The 25386-nt window shown below is 35.5% G+C and overlaps 3 protein-coding genes and 1 non-coding gene across 5 annotated transcripts; 2 read left to right on the top strand and 2 right to left on the bottom strand.

Moving 5' to 3' along the window:
- Positions 1 to 219: 219 nt before the first annotated feature.
- Positions 220 to 293, bottom strand: TRNAV-CAC. Its single transcript has one exon. It is a non-coding gene; the product is annotated as a tRNA-Val (tRNA).
- A 712-nt stretch (positions 294 to 1005) lies between these two features.
- LOC111806838 (protein BLISTER) lies at positions 1006 to 11265 on the top strand. Its single transcript, XM_023692334.1, has 13 exons — positions 1006 to 1551; positions 2731 to 3451; positions 3565 to 4166; positions 5541 to 5660; positions 5914 to 5979; positions 6698 to 6808; positions 7349 to 7425; positions 8257 to 8324; positions 9431 to 9541; positions 9640 to 9821; positions 10170 to 10238; positions 10334 to 10492; positions 10689 to 11265. Exons 1-13 carry the CDS (start codon positions 1474 to 1476, stop codon positions 10767 to 10769), a joined length of 2445 nt encoding a protein of 814 aa, XP_023548102.1. The 5' UTR covers positions 1006 to 1473; the 3' UTR covers positions 10770 to 11265.
- A 675-nt stretch (positions 11266 to 11940) lies between these two features.
- On the bottom strand, positions 11941 to 15440 carry LOC111807732 (beta-amylase 1, chloroplastic-like). Its single transcript, XM_023693591.1, has 4 exons — positions 14869 to 15440; positions 13597 to 13807; positions 13098 to 13208; positions 11941 to 13000 (listed from the first exon to the last, which is right to left on the bottom strand). Exons 1-4 carry the CDS (start codon positions 15408 to 15410, stop codon positions 12206 to 12208), a joined length of 1659 nt encoding a protein of 552 aa, XP_023549359.1. The 5' UTR covers positions 15411 to 15440; the 3' UTR covers positions 11941 to 12205.
- A 3277-nt stretch (positions 15441 to 18717) lies between these two features.
- On the top strand, positions 18718 to 25183 carry LOC111807078. 2 transcript variants are annotated; one of them, XR_002816904.1, is made up of 15 exons: positions 18718 to 19128; positions 19609 to 19767; positions 19857 to 19973; positions 20082 to 20166; positions 20265 to 20373; positions 20447 to 20514; positions 21017 to 21142; positions 21221 to 22158; positions 22399 to 22602; positions 22702 to 22762; positions 23100 to 23213; positions 23525 to 23638; positions 23721 to 23810; positions 23994 to 24087; positions 24955 to 25183. XR_002816904.1 is itself a non-coding variant. In XM_023692655.1 (15 exons), the coding sequence occupies exons 1-14, from the start codon at positions 19013 to 19015 to the stop codon at positions 24018 to 24020; spliced, it is 2328 nt and encodes a 775-aa protein (XP_023548423.1). In that variant the 5' UTR covers positions 18718 to 19012; the 3' UTR covers positions 24021 to 24061; positions 24955 to 25183. The 2 variants fall into 2 exon arrangements, 1 of the variants encoding a protein (XP_023548423.1); XM_023692655.1 differs by having other exon boundaries at positions 23994 to 24061.
- The last annotated feature ends 203 nt before the right edge of the window (positions 25184 to 25386 follow it).

The raw sequence follows: 25386 nt of genomic DNA, 5'->3' as shown, positions 1-25386 counted from the left end.
CTAATTTTGAAATTAAATTTGTGAACAAAACAAAAATAAAAAAATATTAGTAGATATCAAATAAAACCTCAAAAAAATGTTAGGGACCAAGAAACCAACTAAATTCTTTACTATAAATATTATAATTTAAAGTGCTTGTTAAAAATATTACATTTTGATATGAATGTAAAATGATAAGTAAACTCTAAAATAAATATCAAATGTAAACTCTAAAAAAGATGTCTGAGCCCGGGTTCGAACCGGGGACCTCTAGTGTGTGAGACTAGCGTGATAACCAACTACACCACCCAGACTTTGTTGTTCCGTGCCTTAAACGATAAGAATTTCAACTTAAAACTACTTTCGAATAAATTGCTAACTTAAAAGGTGAACAACATTTAATTATAATCCCATCTTTAAACACTCATTTATGTATTTAAATTCTAAGATTTTTTTTTATAATAAAAATAATTGATTGATTCGGTATAAATTAGAATTTTATTTGCAATCAAATCATAAAATTTCGTGTCAAATATATTTGTTAATTTTGAAAGTTTAAAAACTAAATTTATAATATTGAAAATTTAAATATTCGAAAATTTATTTTTAAATTGGCATTTTCTAATTAAAAAAAATTAACTAATTTGGCTACATATAGTTATTTTCATATAATAACCATAATAGTAAGNAAAAAAAAAAAAAAAAAAAAAAAAAAAAAAAACTAATGAAATTTTAAATGCTAAGATGTTTTTTTAAAACATTTTTAAAAAAATTAAGAATATTTTTGTATTAAAGTACGGACGATTTCTGTTTAAAATTAATTATAAGAATATTTTTTTAAAAAAATTATTTTATTTTTTTAAGTTTAAGGAATATTTTTGAAAGATAAAAAGTAGAAAATTTATAACAATTTTTTTAACAATTAGATAAATAGTTAATTAATCCAAACATTTTACCCGCCGCGAACTACCCAATCAGAATGAAACACACGTTTGACGCTTCCATATATTATATTTTTGGGAACCACCGTTGACAGGCTCACGGCGGGTAGCGGATTTTTTTTTTTTTGACGCCCCACCGAAATTACAAGAGCAAAATCCGCAAAATTTTTCTCTGGGGGAACAATCTACAAACGCATACACGGGGGAACGAAGTTAGCAGAGGAGATCTGCCAGATTGTTGTTCATTTTTCCCACAGATCTCCTCGTGTCCGATCCGATCGGAATCTGCCCCCTTTTGGTTTTCCTCTTCCCCAATTCACAATTCTTCATTTTCTGTGGTTTTCCCATCAATTTCCCGACAGCTATCATCAATTTCGGTTGTTTTTCTGCTACTTTAGTCTCGCAGTGTTTGGTTTAGATTCATTGTATTTAGCCGGGGCTGATTTGTTTGGTTCGTTTTGTGGGGTTGTGTTTTTGTACCTGGAAATGGTGTCACCATGAGGATTTTGGGTTTGTTTGTGTTTGTCTTCTTGAGCTGGGGGTCGTTGTTTTGATGGCTTCGGCTCAGGTTTTGCCCAATTCGATGGCCTCGACTCGTAAATTAGAGCATTTGGAAGCAGGCAAGCGTCGGGTAAGGATTTTTCTTCTCTCTCTCTCTCTCTCTCTCTCTCTCTTGAATGTAATTCAAATCTTCAATTTGGATTGGATGTTTTCTGAGCATGTAGCTTTGTACGTTTTTATATCGAAGTGTCGGTTATTAATGTCGAGACTCTGTATGCAATATGCTGGTTGAGTTGGGATTAATTGACCACGATCGAGCTGCTAGGGAAGTCGTTGGTTTCAATTTTCACATTCATGGAACTGATACCTGTTATATTCATTAGAAAATGTTTGTACTCAATGCTTTGGATGAATGATTTCATGGAGGTTGATAAGCTGACTTATGACAAGCCATGGATTTAAGGATGCTGTAATTTTTCGAGCTATATATATTGTTTATAACTTTGGACTTGAGGTTTGAACGAAGATTGTAAGTTGGACTTATCAACCTGCACAAAGAGCTTCTTATGGTCAAAAGGGTGAGGTTTTTCGAGTGGAAGGGGAAAAACGTAAATGCCTATGTTTTCCTATGCCAAGTATCTGGCTATAACTTGTTTATGCTCGCACTTTTGACCAAATGTTTTAAGCTGTGGGGTTGATATCAATTGCACCTATGATAGGAGATTGACCCACCTTCTGGTGCTTGTTCAGCATTACATTTGGAGTATTGTTACTTTCTCAGACGATTTGAATGCATGTTTGATTGCTTTAAGCACATTTCCTAAGCGTTTTTATCTAGACGCTTCGTTTATGAATAGCGATAGACTTTTCACTAAGTGGAACGAAGAGAACTACATCTCAAAGCAGGTGGAAAGGTCTCTAGCTAAAGGAATTCACACATAAAACCTCCAATTAGTGAAGTTGTGAGTTGTGCAGTTACACTAAGGTTTTGTCGTTGATATGAGTTTGATGAACCTTTTACTTGGACACTTGGTTACATGTGCCCTGTGCTTTTATAGTAAACTTCCTGATGCTCATACTTTAGATGCATTTAGATGGTTTGATATATTACTCCTAATGACTTTCACTTTCTCTCACTAAATTGGTTGTTCCTGTGTGTCTGCACAAGGCTTTGTCATTAAGACCCCCTTTTTTCCTTTAAAAAAAAAAAACATAATTTATCATTGGATGTTCTTCCTTGTGCCCTTTCATAATCACTTCGTTGATTCCTTTTGTACGTGAAAATTTGATTACTTCCTTTTTCATGCAGTTAGAGGAGTTCAGAAAGAAAAAGGCAGCAGAGCGAGTTAAGAAAGCTGCACCACCAATCCAAAATCACATTTCAGATGGTGGTTCCCAGGAGAAGAAGCCTTTAGAATCTGAACATGCTCAACGAATTACAGATTCTGATGGAGCTACGACAACAAACGGAACAGGCAGATCTGCTGTTGAATCATCTTCTGCTCTAGTCAAAGATGTCAGACATGCAGATAACTTTTCTCAGAATATTGATCAAAATGCTTTGAATGAAAGTCGTGCACGCTATCCATCTACAAGAAATGTTGATGGAGGTTTCTCTGTGTATCCAGTGAAACAACCGTCAAACAGTCAAGAAATTAAGACACTCAAAGGTTCGAGACTCGCTGGAACCACAGATGATTATAGTAGAAATGAAATATCAGAAATAAATAACGACTCTGGAGTAATCAGTGGATCCCAGGATAGAACTCCATTTGGGAGCGCATTTGGCATAAACCCACAAGCTAATGAAGGGATCGATAGCATTTCTAGTCAATCTGCACAGCATGGGGTGGATGGACTACTCTACAGAAGAGATGGTCGAGAGAATTCTATAATTAAGAGCTCTGGCTCTTTGCATAAATTTTCTGCAAATACTTCTCCACAGAATACTGCTGGCAATTTACAAGATACAGATTCCAGTAGTAACAATATTTTGGCTAGTGAACATTCTTTCTCGTCATCTTATGATGGTAGTGTTCTCTGGATTTTCATATCTTGTTATGATATGATTTTTTTTCTTATTCTCTTCCCTGTTCTGTCTTGAGAGGATTGGTGCTAACATATTGTTTTGTATGTTCTATAGGCCTCTTTAATAGTACAACTAGAAAAGGATATAGTTCCGATGAAGTTGGGGAAAATGTGAACAAAAATTTTGAATTGATTGACAAACAGACGTCTGTTCTTGAGCAACGAAAGCCCACTGATGTGACTGATTTAACTAGAATCAAGCCTGTATATGTGCAGTCCTCTGAATCTGCTGGCTTGATTACTGATATTAGAGGCCCCTTCAACTTTGAACAACCATACACTGCATCATCTGAAAACAGTTTTAGGAGATCTCGCCCATCGTTTCTTGATTCTATTACTGTACCCAAGGTTCCTTCAGGGAGTTTTCTTGGACATGTTGAACATGATAAGGGATCCAGAATATCTGATGGGTTTAGAACAGATGAATCTGATGGCTCAGAATCATTAAATCTTCAGAAGCCACTAATTGATATGAAAAAAGTGGGAACATCCTCAGATTTTGCCTCACAAAACACTCCAGTGCCATATAGCAATTCATTTCCTCCTTCAGTTTTTCCTGTTAAGGAGGTGAACCAGCCAATAGAGGATAATACTATGGAGAGGAAACACGAGCTCTTTTCATCCAAACAAAATGAAGATTTTGCTGCTCTGGAACAGGTACTTCTATATTTGGTGTTGGTCATTGAATTTGGAATTGGTCCATCCAATATGTAAAGCTACCATAATGTCCTCTTTGCTAGGAAGGATCATGTAGTTTTCTTTTCAATGTTTTATTTGAGTCGTTCATAAAAAACTTAAAAGATAATTTAGTGTGTTCCTGTAGTTGCAATTGGAATGGAGATGGGTTGAGTCCGAACCCTTTCTACAGTGTTTCCAACTTGAAAAGTCAATGAGAGAAATTATGCAGTTATACTTTACATTTAGTCTACTATACATCTTGGAGTACTAAGGTTTTCCCCCCATTGGTTTTCATGTTTAGAATCAGTTATTTCTGATGTTTATGTAAACTTGAGTAGCATCTCTCACTCTTAATCATTATTATTGTAACAAACAATTTCATTGATTATATGAAATTACCAAAAACTGGTGAAACCTGTTCCGAGCGAGTTACATAAACTTGAGTAGCATCTCTCACTCTTAATCATTATTATTGTAACAAACAATTTCATTGATTATATGAAATTACCAAAAACTGGTGAAACCTGTTCCGAGCGAGTTACATAAACTTGAGTAGCATCTCTCACTCTTAATCATTATTATTGTAACAAACAATTTCATTGATTATATGAAATTACCAAAAACTGGTGAAACCTGTTCCGAGCGAGTTACATAAACTTGAGTAGCATCTCTCACTCTTAATCATTATTATTGTAACAAACAATTTCATTGATTATGTGAAATTACCAAAAACTGGTGAAACCTGTTCCGAGCGAGTTACATAAACTTGAGAATGTCAAGTTTGAGTTGTTGCACGCCTTCACATGGAGAAAATTTTCCTAAGATGAGCCATATTGATTACGTGAAATTACTAAGTTCATGTCATCCTAAGATGAGTCATCGTGCATGTCTAGTCATATTACTGTCCTACTGGTAGTTCGATTGATTTTGAAAATTACGTTCCAAGAATTCTTTGTTGTTGAATTTTATAATTGACTTCCTTATATATATAACATGATTTATATTATTCACCCTTGGCCCAATACATAAAAGGAAAAAAGAATCATTTAAATTTTGCAGAAGCTTATAAAGTGTTCATATTTACAAAATATTACATAATAGATGGCAGAAGGTGAGATGTTATTATTGCAATTTATTGGACTCCATGAGCTATATAGAATGAAGATTTTAGCAAAGAGTTGATTTTGTTTGAATAAATGATGAACTTCATACCTTTTTGTGCTTCTTAGGAAATGTCTTTCTCGTCTTCTAATTTGACATTTTGACAATGTGAGCTTTCTTTGCATTTTCTTTTTCTCGTGAAGATTAAATTCCATTGACATTTTTATGGTCTTCAACTTTCTTCCTGGTCAGCATATTGAAGATTTGACACAAGAGAAATTCTCGTTACAAAGAGCTTTGGATGCTTCAAGGGCTTTAGCAGAGTCCTTAGCTGCTGAAAATTCATCTCTTACTGATAGTTATAATAATCAGGTTGGTTTATAGATTCTTCTTGTGTATTATATAATTCTATCGCGTGTATGATGATCAAACATTTTTGTTCGTGGTTTACTGTTCTGTATTTTCCTGGTCTGAGACCTGACAAAGTAATAATCTGGGACTTTTATCATTTGGACATTTCTAGTTTCATCGAATGTGACTATTTTGCTAACATGTGTTCAATGTATATGGCTTTGGATTGAACTCTTTTATTTCCATTTTCGTTTTTCTTTTGGTAATTCTTCAGAGAAGTGTTGTCAACCAACTAAAATCGGATATGGAGATGTTACAGGAGGAAATGAAGACCCAGATGGTTAGTCTTTTTCTTATGCCTCTGTTAATTTCTTCCTTTTTGTTAGGTTTCACCAAAGATCAATTTTTCCAAATTGGAATGCGGTTATTAGCCTCCGCAGTGAATGTTACTTTGATTTTCTTTCTCAGCTTCTTTATTACTCTGGTTTTCATTCCTACAATGGACCATGAAGTGTGTGCGCGTAAGAAATTTGTTTAAGAATGAGTTTTGGTACAAGAGTATGGACAGATATTCAGTCTAGGCTGGATACAATCTTTAATCAATAGTTTCTAATCTAGTTCTATCTTCTTAATGGACTTGATCATGTTTCATATTCTAGATTCAACTCATGATTAAGTATTGGGATTGAAATAATTTATAATAATTTTGTCCTGATAAATTCGAGGAACTGTTTCGTCTAGAGACTTTATGAGTTGCCTTCGACTCCTTTTGGAGTTTTCTTAGTGAAATAGAATTTCTTTTACCTTTCCTTAGTTTCATTATGTGTGATGTTTGATAAACTTCCTGTTATAGTTTGTGTCAGATGTCATTCTCACACCTGGATATTTTCATTAATTTGAGGACTTGAAGATTTCACGTTCTAAGTCCTTTTTGATGCAACAATGCTCCATAACCAGATAATTTTGAAATATTATAGATGTGTTTCTGAAATGTAAAGTTTTTCCCTATTATCGTGTCAATATATATGTATGTGTGTGTAACTCCTTCGATTCCACAGGTTGAACTGGAATCTATCAAACTTGAGTATGCAAATGTACAACTGGAGTGTAATGCAGCTGATGAACGTGCCAAGCTGATAGCTTCTGAAGTAATTGGTCTTGAAGAGAAGGTAATAAATTGTGGCTCTCCAAAGGCCATCAATCCAGTACAATGTTTTCTAGTTGTTCTTTTGGACTGCCTAACTTGTTTTTGTAGCTAGGTGATTAGGCTCTAGCTTTCCTTTGTAGTTTTGATCTTGACAAACATAGATTATTCGGTGAACGTTGCTATTTCTTTCTTTTCTTTTTTCTTCATATTGAAATAAAATGATTATCTTGTAAAAATGTACCTGCTAAGTTTCTTTTTCCCAATGCAAAAATATTTTGTCTTTTTTCAAAGACATATTTTGTACATTGATAAAAAAAAAATAAATAAATAACTGCCTGTATATTTTCTCTTCACTTGACTGAATATATATATATATATATATATATATATATGTTTCTGTTTGGAACTAATTGAGGAATTTAACATATTATTATATTGTTCTCTTCCATATGGAAAGTATGACATCGACCCTTCCATCATGGGGATTGGAGTTGGAGTCCTACTTGCATCTTGTGTGGACGATTTATGATTTCTAAATTATGCTTCCCATTTATTTATATAGGCCTTAAGACTAAGGTCTAATGAGTTAAAGCTGGAGAGGCAATTGGAGAACTTAGAAGCTGAAATCTCTTCGTACAAGTACGTCATCTTATACTGTGGCTGTTAACAAATAACCTCTGGTTCTTAAACCGATCACTGCTTTAAATCCCTTATGTGTAGACATGGTTATGTCTTAGTTTGGTTAGTTTTATAAGTGGCTGGCTACTCATGGATCAAGTTTTTTGAAATGACTAGGCTAAGCATTGCATCTGTTTAAAATGTTTTGTTATGTTTTTTTTTTTTTTTTGGGACAAAAAAGACCACTTCATTACAAGTATGAGAGAGAGAATTACAAGAATAGGCTACAATGGAAAAAGCCTCACCAACCAAAAGCACCCACAAACAAAAAGAAAAAGGAAAACGAAAGTGACGGTAATATCGTTGGTGCTTCATACATATGTAAGGGAGAATTTATCAGTCCTGCTGTGGTCAAAGTTTCTGTTGAAAGCAGATTTTATTTTATGCATGAGTGCTTCAAGTTTGTACTCCGAGGGTTGTGGTTAGAATGAAATGATAGTTTTTTTTTTTCTATAAATTGAAAGGAAATTGGGTTTTGTTTAATTTTCCACTTCAACTTTGTTTAATTTTCCACTTCAACTTTGTTTAATTTTCCACTTCAACTTTGTATGTCTTTCCCCTAGCCTTTTTAATTACTCTTCACCTGTAATTAGTAATACCTCTTTTGGAGCAATATATTGTATTCTCCATAGCGCTTGGGGAGTGTTTTTTTGGTTTTCCTTATTTGTACTTCTCATTTAATCAATGAATGAAAAGTTATCCATTGTAGAGGTTCGCATCCAATTATACCTTCTTGCTTTGAGCTGTTTTTACTAACTGGAGTTTAAATTATAATTTTATTGGAACTTGCAGGAAGAAAATATCTAGCATGGAGAGAGAACGTCATGATTTTCAATCAACTATTGATGCTCTTCAGGAAGGTAAACATAATGGTTTGAATTTAAATTAGTCCGATAATATGAATTTTCCCCATCCCTTAATGTGGGTCGTCAGAGGTAATGGTCATTATTAGACTTGTGCTTTTATTTAGAATATAAAAGGTTATGGTTATGTGTTTTTTGTAAACATAATCTAATTAAGAATATCGTTTCTTAGCTATAAGAACGCAATCTGGCAGATTTCAAGTCAATGATGAACGTTAAAACTAGGGTGGTATTCCTTAAGTGTTGTCGGTATTGTAGTTTATGAGTATGCGAAAAGTCACTGATACATGGTTGATATGTTATAGGCTTACGGACAAAGCAGGTCTTATTTGAGGATTGTTGTAAAAGTAATATTTTAAATTTTAATAGGCTAATTTGAATGCTTTACTATGTTTTCTATTTATTTTCTTATAATTCTCTAATTTACCATAAGTGCATGGCCAAGTGAATGCAAGAAAGTATAAAGAGAAATTAGATGATTGCTTTGCAGTATACATTTTGGTTATTTGTTAATTGAGGATGGTGGATGGTCGTGAGAATAGTAACCCCTGGATTCTCAAATATATAATACCTGAGTGTCACATTCCCATAAACATCCCAGATTTTTCAAAATGTTCAATCCCGGACAGATTCTGTGAGATCCCACATCGGTTGGGGAGGAGAACAGTATTCTTTATAAGGATGTGGAAACCTCTCTCTAGCAGACGCGTTTTAAAAACCTTGAGGTGAAGCCCGAAAGGGAAAGCCCAAAGAGGACAATATCTGCTGGCGGTGGACTTCGGCTGTTACAAATTCATAGCTTTCAAGGAGGACAATTCCCCCTTCCCCAGTACATTTTTCTTTTATGAATCAAATTAAATGGAACTGTAATGGTTCTTGAAACTAATCCCCTGCTTATTTTGTATTTTTTAGAAATGATAACAAGTAGATCGACCATTTTTTTATTTGCTGTTTCTGTATTATACTTTAGCAGTTTTCCTCCTATTATGATTGCTCTGAAGTAATGATGTCCTTATTTGGTACACTTCTTTAAGACCCTTTTGGCTTCCATCTCCTAAACAATATCATAATTTTCTTTCGTTTCATCCCTTTCCTTTTAACAGAGAAGAAGTTGTTGCAGTCGAAGTTACGCAAAGCTTCTGCAAGTGAAAAGTCCATTGATATTAGCAATCCTAAAAATAAAAAAGATATTGCGACATCTACGGAAGATTTAGGTGAAGAGAGCTCCCTTTCTCCCATCCCTTTTCTTAAGATGAGATTATGACCAAGTAATTTTCCATTCACTTTTGTATTCATTGTTAAATTTATGCAGTAAATACAGATACTGCTCCAAGTACTTCTAAACATGAAGTAAAAGATGGAGAATCTCTTACTGAAGATGATACCTCTGGAACTCTCATGCTGCTGGAAAATGCCACTGCTGAAGTTTCAGCGGTCAATATTCCTCCAGATCATATGAGGATGATTCAAAACATCAATGCTCTAATAGCTGAGGTACCCATCGGTAAATTAATATGAATCTTTTTCTTGTTATAAACAAGAAAAAAAGAATAAATAAATATCAATTATGTCTAGTTTCAAGATTCAAGAATTCTCTATGAAGTTGTAATACTTATAGGTTTCGATTAAGATTCAGCCACTAAAAGAAAGTAGTTTGAAATTTTCACGAAAAAAGTATCGTTAGGCCAATCGTGCATCCTTTTTGTCGCCCTCATAGGAGATGTCATAGCCCTCTTTTTGCTATCTTTTCTCTTAATGATATGACGGTTTGTCTCTTATGAATAAGTTATTTAATATATCCAATATTATTGACTTGTGATGATGGATTTTATTTATTTGCAGTTAGCTGTAGAGAAAGATGAGTTAACACAAGCTTTGGCATCTGAGTTGGCTAGCAGTTCTAAGTTGAGGGTAACTTTTCTGTCCAATCTGAATATTGTACACACTATCAGTTCTTTTATTTATTGCACAATCAACCAACTTTGCTTTTTTTTTTCTTCATGAAGGAGTTGAACAAAGAATTGTCTAGGAAACTGGAAACACAAACTCAAAGATTAGAGCTTTTGACTGCTCAAAGTATGGCTGGTGAGATTGTTCCAGCGAGGCAACATGATTCTCGCACCGTGCATGATGAAGATATTTTACTTGCAGATGAAGGCGACGAGGTATTATCATCTTTCATTAACCCTTGATTACTGCCATGTGTCCTGTGTGCGTGTGTATGTGTGTTTAGGCTGGGGGGATTAAGTACAAATGAATACTGCTAGTTTAGAGCTTGTGTTGATCATTTACCTTTCCTTTTAGTTTAGCAAATGAATATGGAATTAGTTCGATCAGGCATATAAATCTTCTCATTCTTAGGTGGTTGAAAGAGTCTTGGGATGGATTATGAAGCTCTTTCCTGGCGGTCCATCACGCCGAAGGACCAGCAAACTTCTTTAAGATGCGGGGCGGTCGAGTTGTCAATGGAAGGTCAATGTTTGAAGCTTTGCTTCCATTGTTCTTTTCTTCAAGTTGCTAGGTAATACATTGGAGATTATAAGCTGTACATTTCGAGTCGAACGCGTGGTTCGTTATTCTTTTTTTATATCAAAGAAGCAGGCTAACCTCGACCTTTCGAGGCCTTTGATAGCCTTAGGGAATCCAATCCAAATTGTTATTTCCTCAAGGAAGATGTGAAAAGAAAAAGGGAAGTGAAAGCATCTGGTTCCATCAATTGCTTCACCTTTTTCTTGACTTGCACAAATTTTGATGGGATTGCTGCTTGATACTTAGACAGGAAATGAAGTAATTAGTATTAACAGGCTTTTCAGTTGTACTTATTGATTGTTGTTCTGCACATCTGTACTCTTACTTCCATTGCTTATGTAATCATCATGAGAACCTTGAAGGGATTGAGTTTTGAGCCCAATGATGAAATTATCACATTATTTCGTTATACTCTAAAGTTTGACATTACAGAGGTTAATACATGCTGTGTACGTGAGACGCTAATACTCAAAACTTATGAGTATAATACACCTTTTTAGTATTTTCTCTTATGAGTATAATACTCAAAACTCAACCTCTCGAAAATTTATAAGGGCTATTTTCTGTAACAACTCAAGTCCTCTTTGGGTTTTTCCTTTTAGGGGTTTTTCCTTTTAGACCTAGCGGTAGACTTGAGCTGTTATATTTTCGATTTTCTTGGTAAACTTCAAGGATCAAATATTGTAAAATCAAAAACATACTATCAATGGAACATCAAGTCAAGTTGTGAGAGTTATAAAAATAGTGGAAGAAAGGAATAGAAGAAAGTAGTAAGCAAATTAGAGAGGAGAAGCTACCAACATTGGGATATCGTCAAGTTTAACTCGATCAACAACCATATTATTTTCTTAAAGGGATCAAAGAACATATTTGAATCCCATGTGATAGTCACAATTAGAAGAAGAGTAAGAGGAAGGCATTTTAATAGGGGAAGAAACAAAGCTACAAGAACAACCGCCTCATCCATGATCTATTTCAGCAATTAAGAACAGATTTCGATATTGATCTAAATAGTTGAGGGGCACGTGATATCCGATCAAAAGAAGACTACATGAATGAACAAATATTACACGAAAATGAGAGGCGCAAAAGAAATTATAAATTAAAAAGTGCATTTACAAGAACAAACAAATAATTTGTATTCAAATTCCAAAGACTTGGAGCATTCTAAATATGTTGATGAATAAATTTGCCATTATTTTCTTACCAAATTGGCTATATGGGCAACTATCACACACTAAATAATGTACCTAATTTAACAAGGCCTACTTTCTTCCTTCTATAATTTCCACAAAGGGGCCCTCCTAATGTTTCTATGCAGTGGGAAACTAAAACAGATGCTATTAAAACTAAACTCTTTGGACCAAATTACTCTCACTCTGTAGATTAGGCACTACCTTTTCAACTTGCTGCTGATCCTTCTTCTTCTTGTCTTCCCAACTTCTATGGCTGTTCTTCCCTCCTTTCATCTTCTGCACAAATCCCACAAACCTTCTCCAATTGTCTTCTTCAAACAACTGAGGATTCATCCTCAAGTATGTGAATGCACACATCTCTCTATCGCCTTCCAACAACGACGCCCTCACGATTTGATCGTGTGCACGCTCGTCATATCGTGGCAATGCGTTCTCCCCGGCAAGCGGAACTTGAGCCTTTTGAGTTGCCAAGCTGACTTGTCTTACGAGATTCTCAGGAGCACATAGTGCATTCTGAGGCTGCTCATGGTTATGCATTTCTATACAAGTGAAGTTGAAGATTGCACCATGCCGAGCCAACATTTGCGCGATTGGTATGTAACCGTCGTGGTACCGTGTGTTGTAGTAACCTGCAGTGAGTTCCGGGGCATGAGACCGAGTCCCATAATGCCAATGGATGCCTGCGATCTTCGCCGAGATTTTCACACTTGAAGGTTTGAAGATTGAGGAAGCATGTGAAAGTATGGTATCCCCGTGATCAAGGAGGATTTGGGAGTACCAGGAGAGGAAGAATTCACCATAAGAGGAGTTCCAACCTCCACCTTCTTTCTTGAAGAACCGGGTGTCTTCTGGCCAGTTATTATAATGACCTGCATCGGTCGGTCCTGTCGAGCCCCATTCGGGTTTCCCTGCGGCACTGGCTGCAGCATTTAAGCTACTGAGCATGTACTGCAATGAGATTGAGGAATAAATATGCAGATTAGCTTCAGAACAAACTAAATATATATGTGTGTGATGAAACAGAGTAAATGGAGGTTTTGAATACTTTATCAAAACATTGAAAGGCTCCAATGCCGGGGAATCTCCATGTGCCATTTTGTTCTGGATATGATGGATAACGAAGCTCTCCCGCTGGTCCCATTCCAACTTGGATTTCCTTTATCAGAAATGGAAACAAAAAAACCATCATCAATTTCACATTTTCAAAAAAACAATTCTATGAAACAGAGAATATTGCATAATCATCGCTAATCATCAGTCCAACTAATATGCTCCATAGATTAAAGAAGCGTTCGGGAGTGATTCAAGGTTCATCAAAATCGTTCTCAAACATGTTTCTAAGCTATTTTTAGACTATCTATCAAAATCGATTTTGAATGATTCAACCACTACATTTAAAAATCACTAGCAACCTGCCCTAAATTCAGATGATAACAAAAGACTTGGAATCGATAGCCACTGGAGAAGGATGAAACGTTAAAACCTAGGGATTTGCTAGAGATTAAATTTGCTAGGAAAGAATCAAAAGATTTGCAGAAACTTACGACAATGGTGTTGCCGAGAAGGTGATCGAAGTTTTGTTTGAAGGCGCGCATGAAATCGGCGTAGCATTGAACAGGAGTTCGGCCCTTCAAGACAGGAAGATCATCGCATCCGAGAGATAAGTATTCGAAGTTCCTTCTTCCCCATTGATCTGTGTATGCAAGCTCCGGATCCTTCTCCATCTCCTCCACCACCCATCTCGGTAATGGAATTCTACAGATTTTATGGAATTTGATCGTCACAACATATCACAAAATTTTCAATAATATCTTTTAACTGATTATATATTTTTACTGTATTAATTTACACAAAATTTTCAATTTTATTAAATTAAACCGCTTAAATAAAAATTTTAATTTTTTTTTATTTTCAGTTGAAATTTTGATAATTTTGAAATTATCAAGAACTCCAATAAAATAAAGTAATTTTATCTGAATTCATGAATTAACTAATTTAATTTTTTTATTTTTTAAAATTATTTACAATTTTTTCCTATTAATTTAGAGTAAAAAACTTTCAATTTTATTACAATTTTATTAAATTAGATTGTATTTGAATAAATATTTCAATTTTTACCTTCCATCAAAAAATTAATATTAATAAAATAAAATTATGCCCGAAATAAAACTTATTCATTTCAATTTTTACCTTGATGAAAAAATTAAAAAAATTTAATAAAATAAGTTTTATATAACACTATTCAATAATATTCAATAATTTGTCAAATTATAAATTCTATAATGTTCAGTCAAAAATGACTAAGACTCTAGGAGTCAGAGGCTCGATTAAAGGGAGGTGTACTTTGTTCGGGGGAGGTGTACTTTGTTCGGGGGAGGTGTACTTTGTTCGGGGGAGGTGTTGGAGGATAAAAGTCCCACATCGGCTAATTCGGTGGCGTTGGATCCCCTAGAGAATGATCATGGGTTTATATACAAAGAATACTCTCTTAATATCATATGTGAAGAGTCGTTGTCTAAGATAGATTTTCTTTAAATTAGTATAAATAATTCTATTAATTTGTTGATTTTCTCTAAATTAATATAAACATGTATAAGAAGTTTTTAATAATATTTGAAACTAAAATTTAAATATAAAATTAAACGTTTATAAATTTATTAAATATTTTTCAGATTTTTAAAAGTAATTAAAACTAAAATATAAAATTTTTATTTTTTTAATTTAAAAATTAATCAAGCAAATTTCGGTGGCTAAGATTCTTTAATTACCGTTTAAAATTAAACAAAAACAAATTAATGGGAGGCGGAAGTAGTTACGTGCAAGAATCGCCGACGTTCCCGCCGCATTGATGGAACGACATGACGGCCTGAACTTTGAGGCCGTATTTCGCCGCCATAGCAAAAAACTCCTCATAACCGCCGAAGTTGTACTCGCCGGGCCTCTCCTTCTCCACCAATCCCCACCACACGTCCACCATAACCCCCTCAACTCCCGCCCCTTTCATCGCCTGAAAACTCACCTCCATCGCCTTCCTCTTCTTCACCTTATTCTCCATCGTCACACAGTCCAACGGCATCATCACAAACACCGCCACTCCTCTCCTTTCCCCTCCCTTCTCCGCCTCCTCAGCCGCCGTCGAAGCTCTACACGACACCGCCAAACTCCGCCGGAATCTGTCAAACGATGAAATCATCACCTCCTCTCTTTCGCGATTCTGAACCCTAGATCGCAAAATCCCCACCGCTGGGACCGTCCTCACCACCGCCGTACTCGCCGGAACCATCGCTCGAAGTGAATGATCGTTGCATTTCGCCGCCGTAAACAGAGTACCGATCTGATTCATTGATCTGAGCGCCATTTTTTACGAATTTTCTTCTTCTTCTTCTTGTTTTTAATCGAATTTGAAATTGAATTAGTAACGGCGTTATTTATAGAGTTTTCAAACGGACTGCGAAACAACCATATTTTTTTGTCTTCCTTGCAATTGGGCCACGTGTAGTACACGTGGAATTCTCAATTATTTATTTATTTATTTATTTTCCCTAATACTCCTGGTCTTGTTTTAATTCAAATAAAATATTTAAATATTTGGGTAGTGTTTGGCATAAGGGAAATATAAATGGAATAGAACTCAATAATTATATTACTTTTATAGTAAATTAGTTATATTTCACTTTCATTATTGAGTTTAATAAGCTTCTTAATTTTTTATTTTCTATTTAATTAGTTCCGTGTAAATATAATATTATTTAAAGTTTAAGGACCTATTAGAAATTTTTGAAAAATTGTTAAATTTAAGGGGTAAAATCGTAATTTTTGTTAATCACGCGTTTAATAGTAATTAGGGTGTAATTTGAAGGGAGATAAAAGATTGATTTTGTGTGGAGTGGAGGTGTATTAAGTTGGCGATCTCTTTTGTTCAACAATTTGGCCAAATTAGAGATGAGGGCCTACGTGGTTTGATCATTGGCAGAGTTGGCATCAAAACTGACCATTGGAGTCTAATCCACCTATGCGATGAGCTGGATGTCAATTATTGTTCATGCCACGTGGTCGGGTTGGCATCAAAATTGAGTGATTTTTTTTTTTTTAATAATAATCTCTAATTTATACTTTGTTTTCTCATATTGTCTTATTATGTCTTTAGATAGCCAAATGACAAAAATACCCCTACACGTACTTTGCTATTCATTTAATAAAAATAATATAAACAAAATTATCAACCATATTTCATAAACGTTTGTATCGATAGAGTAAGTTTTTTTTTTTAAATGTTAGATGAAAATTGAAATAATGGGACTCGATAATCCATATAGAACGTCAGTTTTGTTGATGCATTCTAGTTAATAAAGTATCTTGTCGAACTCTGTGATTCGTAACTACATGCTCTAGTCCTCTGAGCTACAAGCTCCACTCCGTCTCCATTGAATTTGTTCTCGAGAAAAAGTGTTTCGAAGTGTATAATACATACATAATTTAACTAAGAGGTCTAAAACCCCTTAAGAAAGCCACAAACTAACCGACATGTGGAGAGGAAAAGTTGGTTGGTGAGGGTCGGGGAGTTCGGTTTCTGTCTTTCGATATGTCGTTATGGAGATCGTATGGCTGGTGAAACGCGGGAGGGAGGTAGCGCCACGTAAGGCGGGATCATGACACGTCATGAGTGTCCAAAATGCATTGCGTGGAAGATTCAAAGGCTCCGCTTCAATTATGGTGCCCTGTCCTCATCTCATGCCCAACTAACCCTTTATTTATTTATTTATTTAATTATTGATTAAAATTACATTTTAATCCCATATTTTGCATTTTATTATATTTTAGTCTCTCCAAATTTGATAAATTTTAAATTTAGTCATTTAAACTTATATTTTATTGTGTAAAAAATATATTTGAATATTTACACCTAGAAAAAATATAAAAAAAAAAAAATGAAAATTGTTCATATTGACCAAAATGGTTACTACCCACTTTATTTTTGCATTTTTCGTGCTAATCGTGCACTAATTATTGATCTGCATTTACAAAAGTCCAGATCCTACGTCGGTCGAGAGGAGAATGAAACATTTTTTTTTTATAAGACTGTGAAAACTTCTCTCTAGTAGACGCATTTTAAAACTGTGAGGTTGATGAGAGATACGTAAGGGGACAAAGTGGACAACATCTATTAGCGGTAGGTATGGACTGTTACAAATGGTATTAGAAGTAGACATCAAACAGTGTGCCAGCGAAGACGTTGTTTTCTAAGGGGAGTTTATTGTGAGATCTTACATCAGTTAGAGAAGAAAACGAAACATTCCTTATAACAAAGGTGTGGAAACTTCTCCCGAATTGAACCATGTATTGACGATAATTAATATCTTATTAAAAAATTAAAAATAATAAATAAAAAGAATGTGTAAGTGGAAAAATGTAACGTACCGTAAGGGCATAAAAAAGCTAACGTCCAATCCAAGACTTTCCTTTTATTTCCAAATACAAATATTTGAGGCAATAGAATTCCATGGCTTAAATTAAAGAAACAATAATTTAACAAAAATTTAAATCAATTTAGGATAAGCGTTTATATAATTTGATGATCTAATCAACTCAGACTGCCCAATCCAAACATATAAATAAATATTAACCCAATATAAACATATAAATAAATATGATTTTTTTTAAATAATTAAAAAAAATAACTTTTTAATTCAACCCAACTGAACCCAATTCGAAAATAGCTCTCAAATCTCAGACAGTCACCCAATCAATTACTTACACATTATTTCAATCAATTGAGAGGGGTGTTTTCGGTTTTTCCCCTTTGCTTATTATTTTTTTTTTTTTTCCTATTTTCAAAATTTTAAAAAATATATTTATAATTTTAACCCATTTTTATGATTGATTCCTAAATTTAAATTTATGTATAAATATGACATAATGTGGTAGTAGACACTTTGGGCTGTGTTTTCGGCCCGGCCCATTTAGCGTCCAATACTGCCAACCCGTGACAGCTTTTAATATTTGGGCCAAATTTTGCTAATATGGGCCCTTCCAATTTTTTTTGGAGCATAAAATACACATTTTTCAAAAATATATTTATTTGAAAAAAAAAACTATTTGTACACCTAATTAATAATTAAATCAATTTAGACGTAAATTCGGATGTATATTTGATTATGAAGGTCATCAGATCGAGGAATCCTTAATTCTAATTTTTAGTATGAGTATTCCGTACGAGACAAAAATAGGGATCATCACTCCGTATAGATCACTTACGCTATACCCGATCGGTGTGGCAAACAGAAAAGTGCAATAGAAACTAAGAAATAAGGTTTTTTCACGTCCGAGAAAATCGTTTAAAGAGAGTTTATAATTTTAAAAATAATAATTATTATAATATTGTTAGTTTAACAAATGGGTGTTTTAAATTATTGTTTATGTTTTTATTTAGCCATAATTAAAAACAAAATTATGTGTTAAAAATATTTAATTAAAAAATTAACAGGAAATAATAGGGATAAATAAAAATAAAAATTAGATTTTGAAAATTTTAAATGAGATTAAAAAAAAAATAATGTGAAAAAAAGATTTAAAATTAATATCGAAGTTGAAAATTAAAAGAAATAAAAAATAATAATAAAAGAAAAAGAAAAAAAAGGGAACATATATGTCCAAAAACATTTTGATTTTCAGAGGAGGTGTTGTCTTCGATCTCTGTTTCGTTTCTTGTTCGTCTAGGTTTTCTTTTTCACAAGAATGCCCTCTTCTTCTTCTTCGTCTTCTTGCCGGAGATCTTTTCTAGCCAGTTTGAAGCTCCTCCTCGCCTGAATTTCACCGTCTTCTCCGGCGATCATTGCTTCTAAATTAATACAACACCGTCCCTTTCCCATTTCACTTTGAATTGGGATTAATTCCCTCGCAATTTCTTCTTTTCCGATCGAAATGTCGGAGAATTTTGGAGCATGACGTTTTCTTTGGTAAATGATGAGAGCTTCATTTGGGGCTTTTGACGATTCTAATTCTCCTTCCACATCGACCCCACCGCTGCCGCCTCGCATTTCTCAGCCTGGTCCGGCTTACCCCTCGAGCAGGCAAAGGTGAGGATGCGACTGGAACGATTATTTCATGCGATATTCGTATTTCGGTTATGTAGATGATTGCCGTCTTTCTTATGTCGTGTGAAGATCTTAATTTCGACAAGATTTCTTGAAATTTGGGTCTCAATTTCTGAGATTTTAATGCGTTTCTCCGAGCCTGATAGTTAACTTGGAAAATGTTTATATATATTTGTTCATTTTAGTTTCTTGTTTTACTGTACTGGTATGTTGGCATGGAATCGTTGCCATTGCGTTTGCGGGTCAGTGGAGGGGAGGGAGCAGCCATGATTGCTTGTAAATAGTTAATTGTGATGGTTGTTAGTGTTACGATTATCATCATGGGGACACGGAACATTACTGCTTGTAAATAGTTAATTCTACTGGTGTAGTTTAGATTCATATAGTTCATTTAATATTTAGAGTTCTTGGTTTTTGCAAGCTAATTCATCTTACACAGTAACTTTTATCTCACTTTTACAGAGTCAGTAATGTTTTTCAACTTTTAGCCCAGAGGGAGGTTTCTCCTCGAACGAAATGTGCATCAAGGAGATTTTGGGGAGATTCTCATGACCGCCAATGTGATTCGGTTGGGCCGAGATGTGAAGCAGCTAGAGATGCTAAGCAGGGACTTATCTCATGGTAGTTATTTTGTTCTCATAATGCATCTGAACATAATGAAGTATATTTTGCCTACCTGGGATGCGGTATTAAACTTGGAATCTTGTCAGGGTTGAGGCTGAATCACTACGCCATCTTTCAGCTAAATATTGTCCTCTTTTGCCTCCTCCAAGGTCAACAATTGCAGCAGCATTCAGCCCTGATGGGAGAACGCTTGCTTCTACACAGTGAGTTGCCGATTCCTGTTTTCTTTTTGCTATGGTGATGTGATGAAGCTCGATTTTAATTTAATTTAGTGAGACGTTCCTTTACTATTTTTGTTTTCGTGCCTGCAGTGGGGATCATACTGTAAAAATCATTGATTGCCAAACTGGGACCTGCTTAAAGGTGCTGAGTGGTCATCGGAGAACCCCTTGGGTGGTAAGCGTGAAAGCTCTCTCTCTCTCTTTGTTGATAAAAATCTTTGTGTGTGACTCAAGTTGCTCGAATCTTCTATTCATCTTCCGGTAATCTTTCAGGTCAGATTCCATCCACTGCGCCCTGAAATTCTTGCTAGTGGAAGTTTGGATTATGATGTTCGACTCTGGGATGCAAACACGGCAGAATGCATTGGCTCTCGTGATTTCTGTAATTTCCTTCTCCAACTTTTTTGTATAGCCTTATATGTGTAATTGCTCAACATTGTTCTCCCCCTATGCAGATCGTCCCATTGCATCCATAGCTTTCCATGCCCAAGGAGAGCTTCTTGCTGTGGCATCGGGTCATAAGGTGAGGTTTTAAATGGGAAATTAGATATATCAATCAGTAAGTGCATTCTTTGTTTTTGCATTTTTTTTTTCCCATAAAGAACCAAGCTTTTTTGAGAATAAAAGGGCATATAAAAAAATCAAGCCCACAAAACAATTTCACCTGAAGGAAGGGGCTCCAAGCAAGTAAAATGAGACCGAATGAATACTTACAAAAAGTAGTCACTAACATCCGAAGAGAAACATTAAATCTAACCAAGGATCAAACGTCGCCAGGATCCCTTTCCAACCCTCCAAAAGTTCTATTATTCATCCCGCCCCGCAAACCCCATAACAGAACACAAATTCCCGCCTGCCACTAAATCCTCTCCTTGCAAAAAGGCAGATGGAGAAGGACTTCTCGATAATTTTCATTATTACAATGTGTCTGACAATTTGAAAAGCCTAACATGTCGAAAAAGGAACTTCAAACCACCCAAGTAAGTGTATTCTAATTTACAACCTTGATCTTAAATTTTATGCAGCTTTACATTTGGCACTACAACAAAAGAGGGGAGACACCCTCACCAACCATTGTTTTAAGGACACGGCGATCGTTGCGTGCGGTGCATTTTCACCCACATGCAGCCCAATTCCTTTTAACTGCTGAGGTATGTTATTTTTATGGCCTTTAAATTTGCCTCATTTCAATCACTCATCCTAATTTTTCTACTTAACCTGTTCTGAAGGTCAATGATCTTGATACATCAGAATCTGCCATAACATTAGCAACATCTCCTGGATATGTGCAATATCCACCTCCTACCGTATATTTTGCCGATGCACAATCTTCTGATCGTTCTAGTTTGGTGGATGGCCTACCTTTGATGTCCTTTCCTCTGTTGATATGGCCTTCATTTTCTAAAGAAAATAGGAGAATGTCGATGCATCGAACAGAAGCAGAACCTGGTGCAGGGAGATTACAAAGAGTTGATCCGTCTGCTTCAGTACGGCTTTTAACATATTCAACACCGTCAGGACAGTATGAACTTGTGTTGTCACCCATTGATCCTAATAGCTCATCACCAGTTCCAGAAGAAACTGGAACCAATCCTTACTCGAATGAAATGGAAACAGAAGTTTCAGAAACTGCGGTGGATGCTTCAGAGAATATGGAAGTGCAGAACGAAGTGAGGAATAATCAAAATTTTCCTTTTAATGACCCTTGGGAACTTCCTTTCTTGCAAGGGTGGTTAATTGGCCAAAGTCAAGCTAGTCAACCTGCTCTTCGGCCACACAATGATGATGTTCGTGAACATTCTTCTGCAGCATCTGATATAGGAGGAATTCATGCTCCACTTACTTCGTTAATTCCTAGCAGTGTTAGCCAAAGCAGAGGTAGGAGATCTGGTTCAAGAAATCGTTCTTTACGTTCTCATGTGCCCGTGCCTGTAAGTGGGTCAGATGAAGGTGCTAGTATGAGTACCTCAATTCCTGATGAAAGTGATCCACAACCTATTGTCAGTAGAATTCAGTCTGAGCTTGCTGCCTCTTTGGCAGCAGTAGCAGCTGCTGAGTTACCTTGTACTGTGAAACTCAGGATATGGTCACATGATGTTAAAAATCCTTGTGCTCCACTGGATGATGAAAGATGTCGGTTAATCATTCCGCATGCCGTTCTTTGTAGGTATGCTCTTCTGCAGTCTCATGCAATATCAATCTGTTTTTTAACTCACTATTTTACTTCTACACTTCTATAACTGTGGAGTTGGAATCCTGATGGCCGTATCTTCCCACTAGTTTTAATATATAGACGCGCCTTGTTTGGGAGATTTTCATTATGGAATGTTGCGAATAATTTATTTTGATCCATTCTTGGTTTCTTGTCTCGCTAACCTTCTACATTTATCCGTCAATCATGTTGCAGTGAAATGGGTGCCCATTTTTCACCTTGTGGGAGATTTTTGGCAGCATGTGTGGCATGTATGTTGCCACATATGGAAGCTGATCCTGGATTCCAAAGCCATGCTAATAATGATGCAACTGGTGCTGCAACATCACCTACACGACACCCAGTTTCGGCTCAGCAGGTCATGTACGAGCTTCGAATATACTCTCTGGAGGAGGCAACGTAATCTTTCTTCACAATTCACATTATGATTGAAGATGGCTTGATATCTTTCCTTTTTATAACTTAAATTTATCTCTCACCCTTGTTTTCTTTATATAGGTTTGGTATGATACTAGCATCTCGAGCAATAAGAGCTGCTCATTGTCTAACATCTATACAGGTTTGTAAATGATAAGGACTGTTTTTCTTCAAGCACCTTAAACGATCATGAGTGTGCACCTTAAACGTATATTCTTTGATTCATCTAAATGAGGGCTTAGCTTTGTATAAAATTGAAAACCTCCAAAGAAACTAGTTGTGTCAACCCATTAGCCTCTTTTCTGTGATTTTCCTTTCTTGTTTTGTTTCCTTCGTATTCTCCATATCGAGTGGGCCTTGCTTCTTTGTGGCCTTTTTTATTCTTTCTTTCCCTAAAGCTCCAATTTTTTCATCGTGAAAATGAGGCAATAAGTTGTACTTACTGAGTTTACTGAAGCTTCTACTTGCAATAATTGCAGTTCTCTCCCACATCAGAACATCTATTACTTGCTTACGGCCGTCGCCATAGTTCACTTCTTAAAAGTGTTGTTGTAGATGGAGAGACAACTGTGCCCATATACACTATACTTGAGGTAAAGTTCATTTCTTTTGTTTAATTGAGGTAACTTGGACCGAAATGTCAGATATTCGAATCACCCGCCCCACATATTGTTGATCTAGATTTTATTTTAATCATGTGTACAAAGTGAAGAGATGTATTATATTTCTTTAGCTCTGATGAAAAATGCACTGTTCCAAAGGCCATTTTCACCAGTTAAGATATGATAATCCCGACACGGTTAAGATAGTTTTATTATGCGATATATAATATTTAGCATATATGGACTTTTTATGTTCATTTAATGTTCGTCTTAACTGACTGAAGTTGGCTTTGACAACTTAGGTTTACAGAGTTTCTGACATGGAACTTGTGAGAGTTCTTCCGAGTGCCGAGGACGAGGTAAATGTGGCTTGTTTTCATCCCTCGGTGGGAGGCGGTGTTGTCTACGGGACCAAGGTCAGCTGCTAAATATTTTTTATAGATTGATTATTTATTTATTTAATCCTTTTTAATACAATTATTATGGCTGTCCACACAGGAGGGGAAGTTGAGAATCCTTCAATATGATAGTTCTCAAGCCTTTAATCATTCAACATATGGTGGTTTTCTTGATGAAAACATGCTTGAGGTAGAACATATTACCATAACATATTATGTACTTGGTACCAGCATAGCCTCTCTGCATTGAAATGTTACTTTTTAGTGGCGAGTTCAGTTACTGGCAGATCACTATATAGTTACTGTGTGTAATAATCTTAGAAGACTAGTAAGTCGTAACTTGTTTTGTTTCTCTTATTTTTTTCGATTGTAGGTTCCGACATATGCCTTAGAATGCTAGTAATTGTCAATCACAACATGAGATTCAGCGCAGCTTGACCGGTTCGTGTCTCTTTCACATTCTCAAGGTTTTTTTTTTCTTATTATTCACCATACTTTTCATATCTATTTTGGTTAATATCACTTCTTTCGGTTAGGATCGAACATAACATATTAAACATATAGCCTTCTTCGTTATGAATTATAGGTTATATCATGAGATAGCTCCCAAACTAAAGAAAGTGAGTTCATATGGAATATTCCGTTATTAAAAAATTGCGTATATCATCGTCAGGTATCTAACACCTTACCTTCGTATAACTCGGGCTATTATTAGAGGTTCCTCAAATTCTCCCATACATGCATTGCCAACTCTTACCTTTCTCTGAACCCGCTATAAACTTCTTGCGCACAAGCTCAACGGTGACTAGGTGGGGTAAATAAGGGCTTCCTCGTAATCGATACCATATGTTTTGAGTCAACCCTTTAGCTACTACTCACAAACTAATTTACTAAGAGTTATTAACTTTATTCTCAGCTGTACAATTCAGGCTACTAGAGAGGCCTGAAACTCTCCGATCCATACGTTTGCTCATAGACTTTCGAGAACATTCTGATCTCAGTATCTAATTCTAGTTCCTGGACTCAACCGATAAAAAACTCGAACCTTTCATGGGAGTCCCCCCAAGTACTAAGGTCTGCATTTGGGACATGATTCCAAATGGTTTAAGCACCGTGAACGATATTCAAGAAGCCTTTGTTTATCTTCTATTTCCCATTTTCTTACATCTATAAATTAATTGCAAATTTTTGGGTAGTTCAAATAATTCGTTCGGTTGGTACATGCTCGACTCTGCCAAAATCCCCAATAGATTCCCTGAAACTACAATTATTATATGTTTCGGCTTGGGGTTAGCTCCAAACTTGTAAATCCTAACGTCTAAACTGTGATTCAGGGTGGACGTGCTTGCGTGTGCTTTTCAAGTAGCCTCGGAGCAAAGGCGAACAGATTAATCCACCGAGTATTACTGGAAATTCCCTCATAGAGAGGCATGTCTAAAATTCAGTATGGCGCACCATTGTTGTACAAGCTTGTATTTTTCTGTTTGTAATTTTAAAACTGCTCTGGTGCTTAGATGATTTGATCTTTACCTGGAATTACATATACAGATGAGATATAAAAAANTCTTTCATGACCTCTTTTGGCCGTTGTTGGTGATGGTTGTTTCAAATACTCTTGTATCGTGTAACTCTGGAATTTGTTTTTGTCATGATTTTGCATGGAAGATTGCAGGATACAGCAAAGCCACGGTGGTTTCTTGTCACAGCCCCACCTCAAGAATTTCTTTCTACGTTCAGTTCTAAAGGTCACTCCACTCAAGAACTTA

This window comes from Cucurbita pepo, chromosome LG12, assembly GCF_002806865.2.
Source record: "Cucurbita pepo subsp. pepo cultivar mu-cu-16 chromosome LG12, ASM280686v2, whole genome shotgun sequence".
In the NCBI taxonomy this organism is placed as follows: domain Eukaryota; kingdom Viridiplantae; phylum Streptophyta; class Magnoliopsida; order Cucurbitales; family Cucurbitaceae; genus Cucurbita; species Cucurbita pepo.
This window is presented reverse-complemented; position numbering and strand designations above follow the sequence as displayed.

What these genes read in the sequence shown, in the direction of transcription:
- LOC111807078 (XM_023692655.1), top strand. Translation starts at nt 19,013, where the DNA reads ATGATGAGAGCTTCATTTGGGGCTTTTGACGATTCTAATTCTCCTTCC. An exon ending in CTGTGGCATCGGGTCATAAG is followed by an intron (nt 20,515 to 21,016) that starts GTGAGGTTTTAA and finishes AATTTTATGCAG; the next exon opens with CTTTACATTTGGCACTACAA. An exon ending in TTGATGAAAACATGCTTGAG is followed by an intron (nt 23,811 to 23,993) that starts GTAGAACATATT and finishes TTTCGATTGTAG; the next exon opens with GTTCCGACATATGCCTTAGA.
- LOC111807732 (XM_023693591.1), bottom strand. Translation starts at nt 15,410, where the DNA reads ATGGCGCTCAGATCAATGAATCAGATCGGTACTCTGTTTACGGCGGCG. An exon ending in AACGTCGGCGATTCTTGCAC is followed by an intron (nt 13,808 to 14,868) that starts GTAACTACTTCC and finishes TAAAATCTGTAG; the next exon opens with AATTCCATTACCGAGATGGG. An exon ending in CCTTTCAATGTTTTGATAAA is followed by an intron (nt 13,001 to 13,097) that starts GTATTCAAAACC and finishes ATCTCATTGCAG; the next exon opens with TACATGCTCAGTAGCTTAAA.
- LOC111806838 (XM_023692334.1), top strand. Translation starts at nt 1,474, where the DNA reads ATGGCTTCGGCTCAGGTTTTGCCCAATTCGATGGCCTCGACTCGTAAA. An exon ending in GACATCTACGGAAGATTTAG is followed by an intron (nt 9,542 to 9,639) that starts GTGAAGAGAGCT and finishes AAATTTATGCAG; the next exon opens with TAAATACAGATACTGCTCCA. An exon ending in CTAGCAGTTCTAAGTTGAGG is followed by an intron (nt 10,239 to 10,333) that starts GTAACTTTTCTG and finishes TTCTTCATGAAG; the next exon opens with GAGTTGAACAAAGAATTGTC.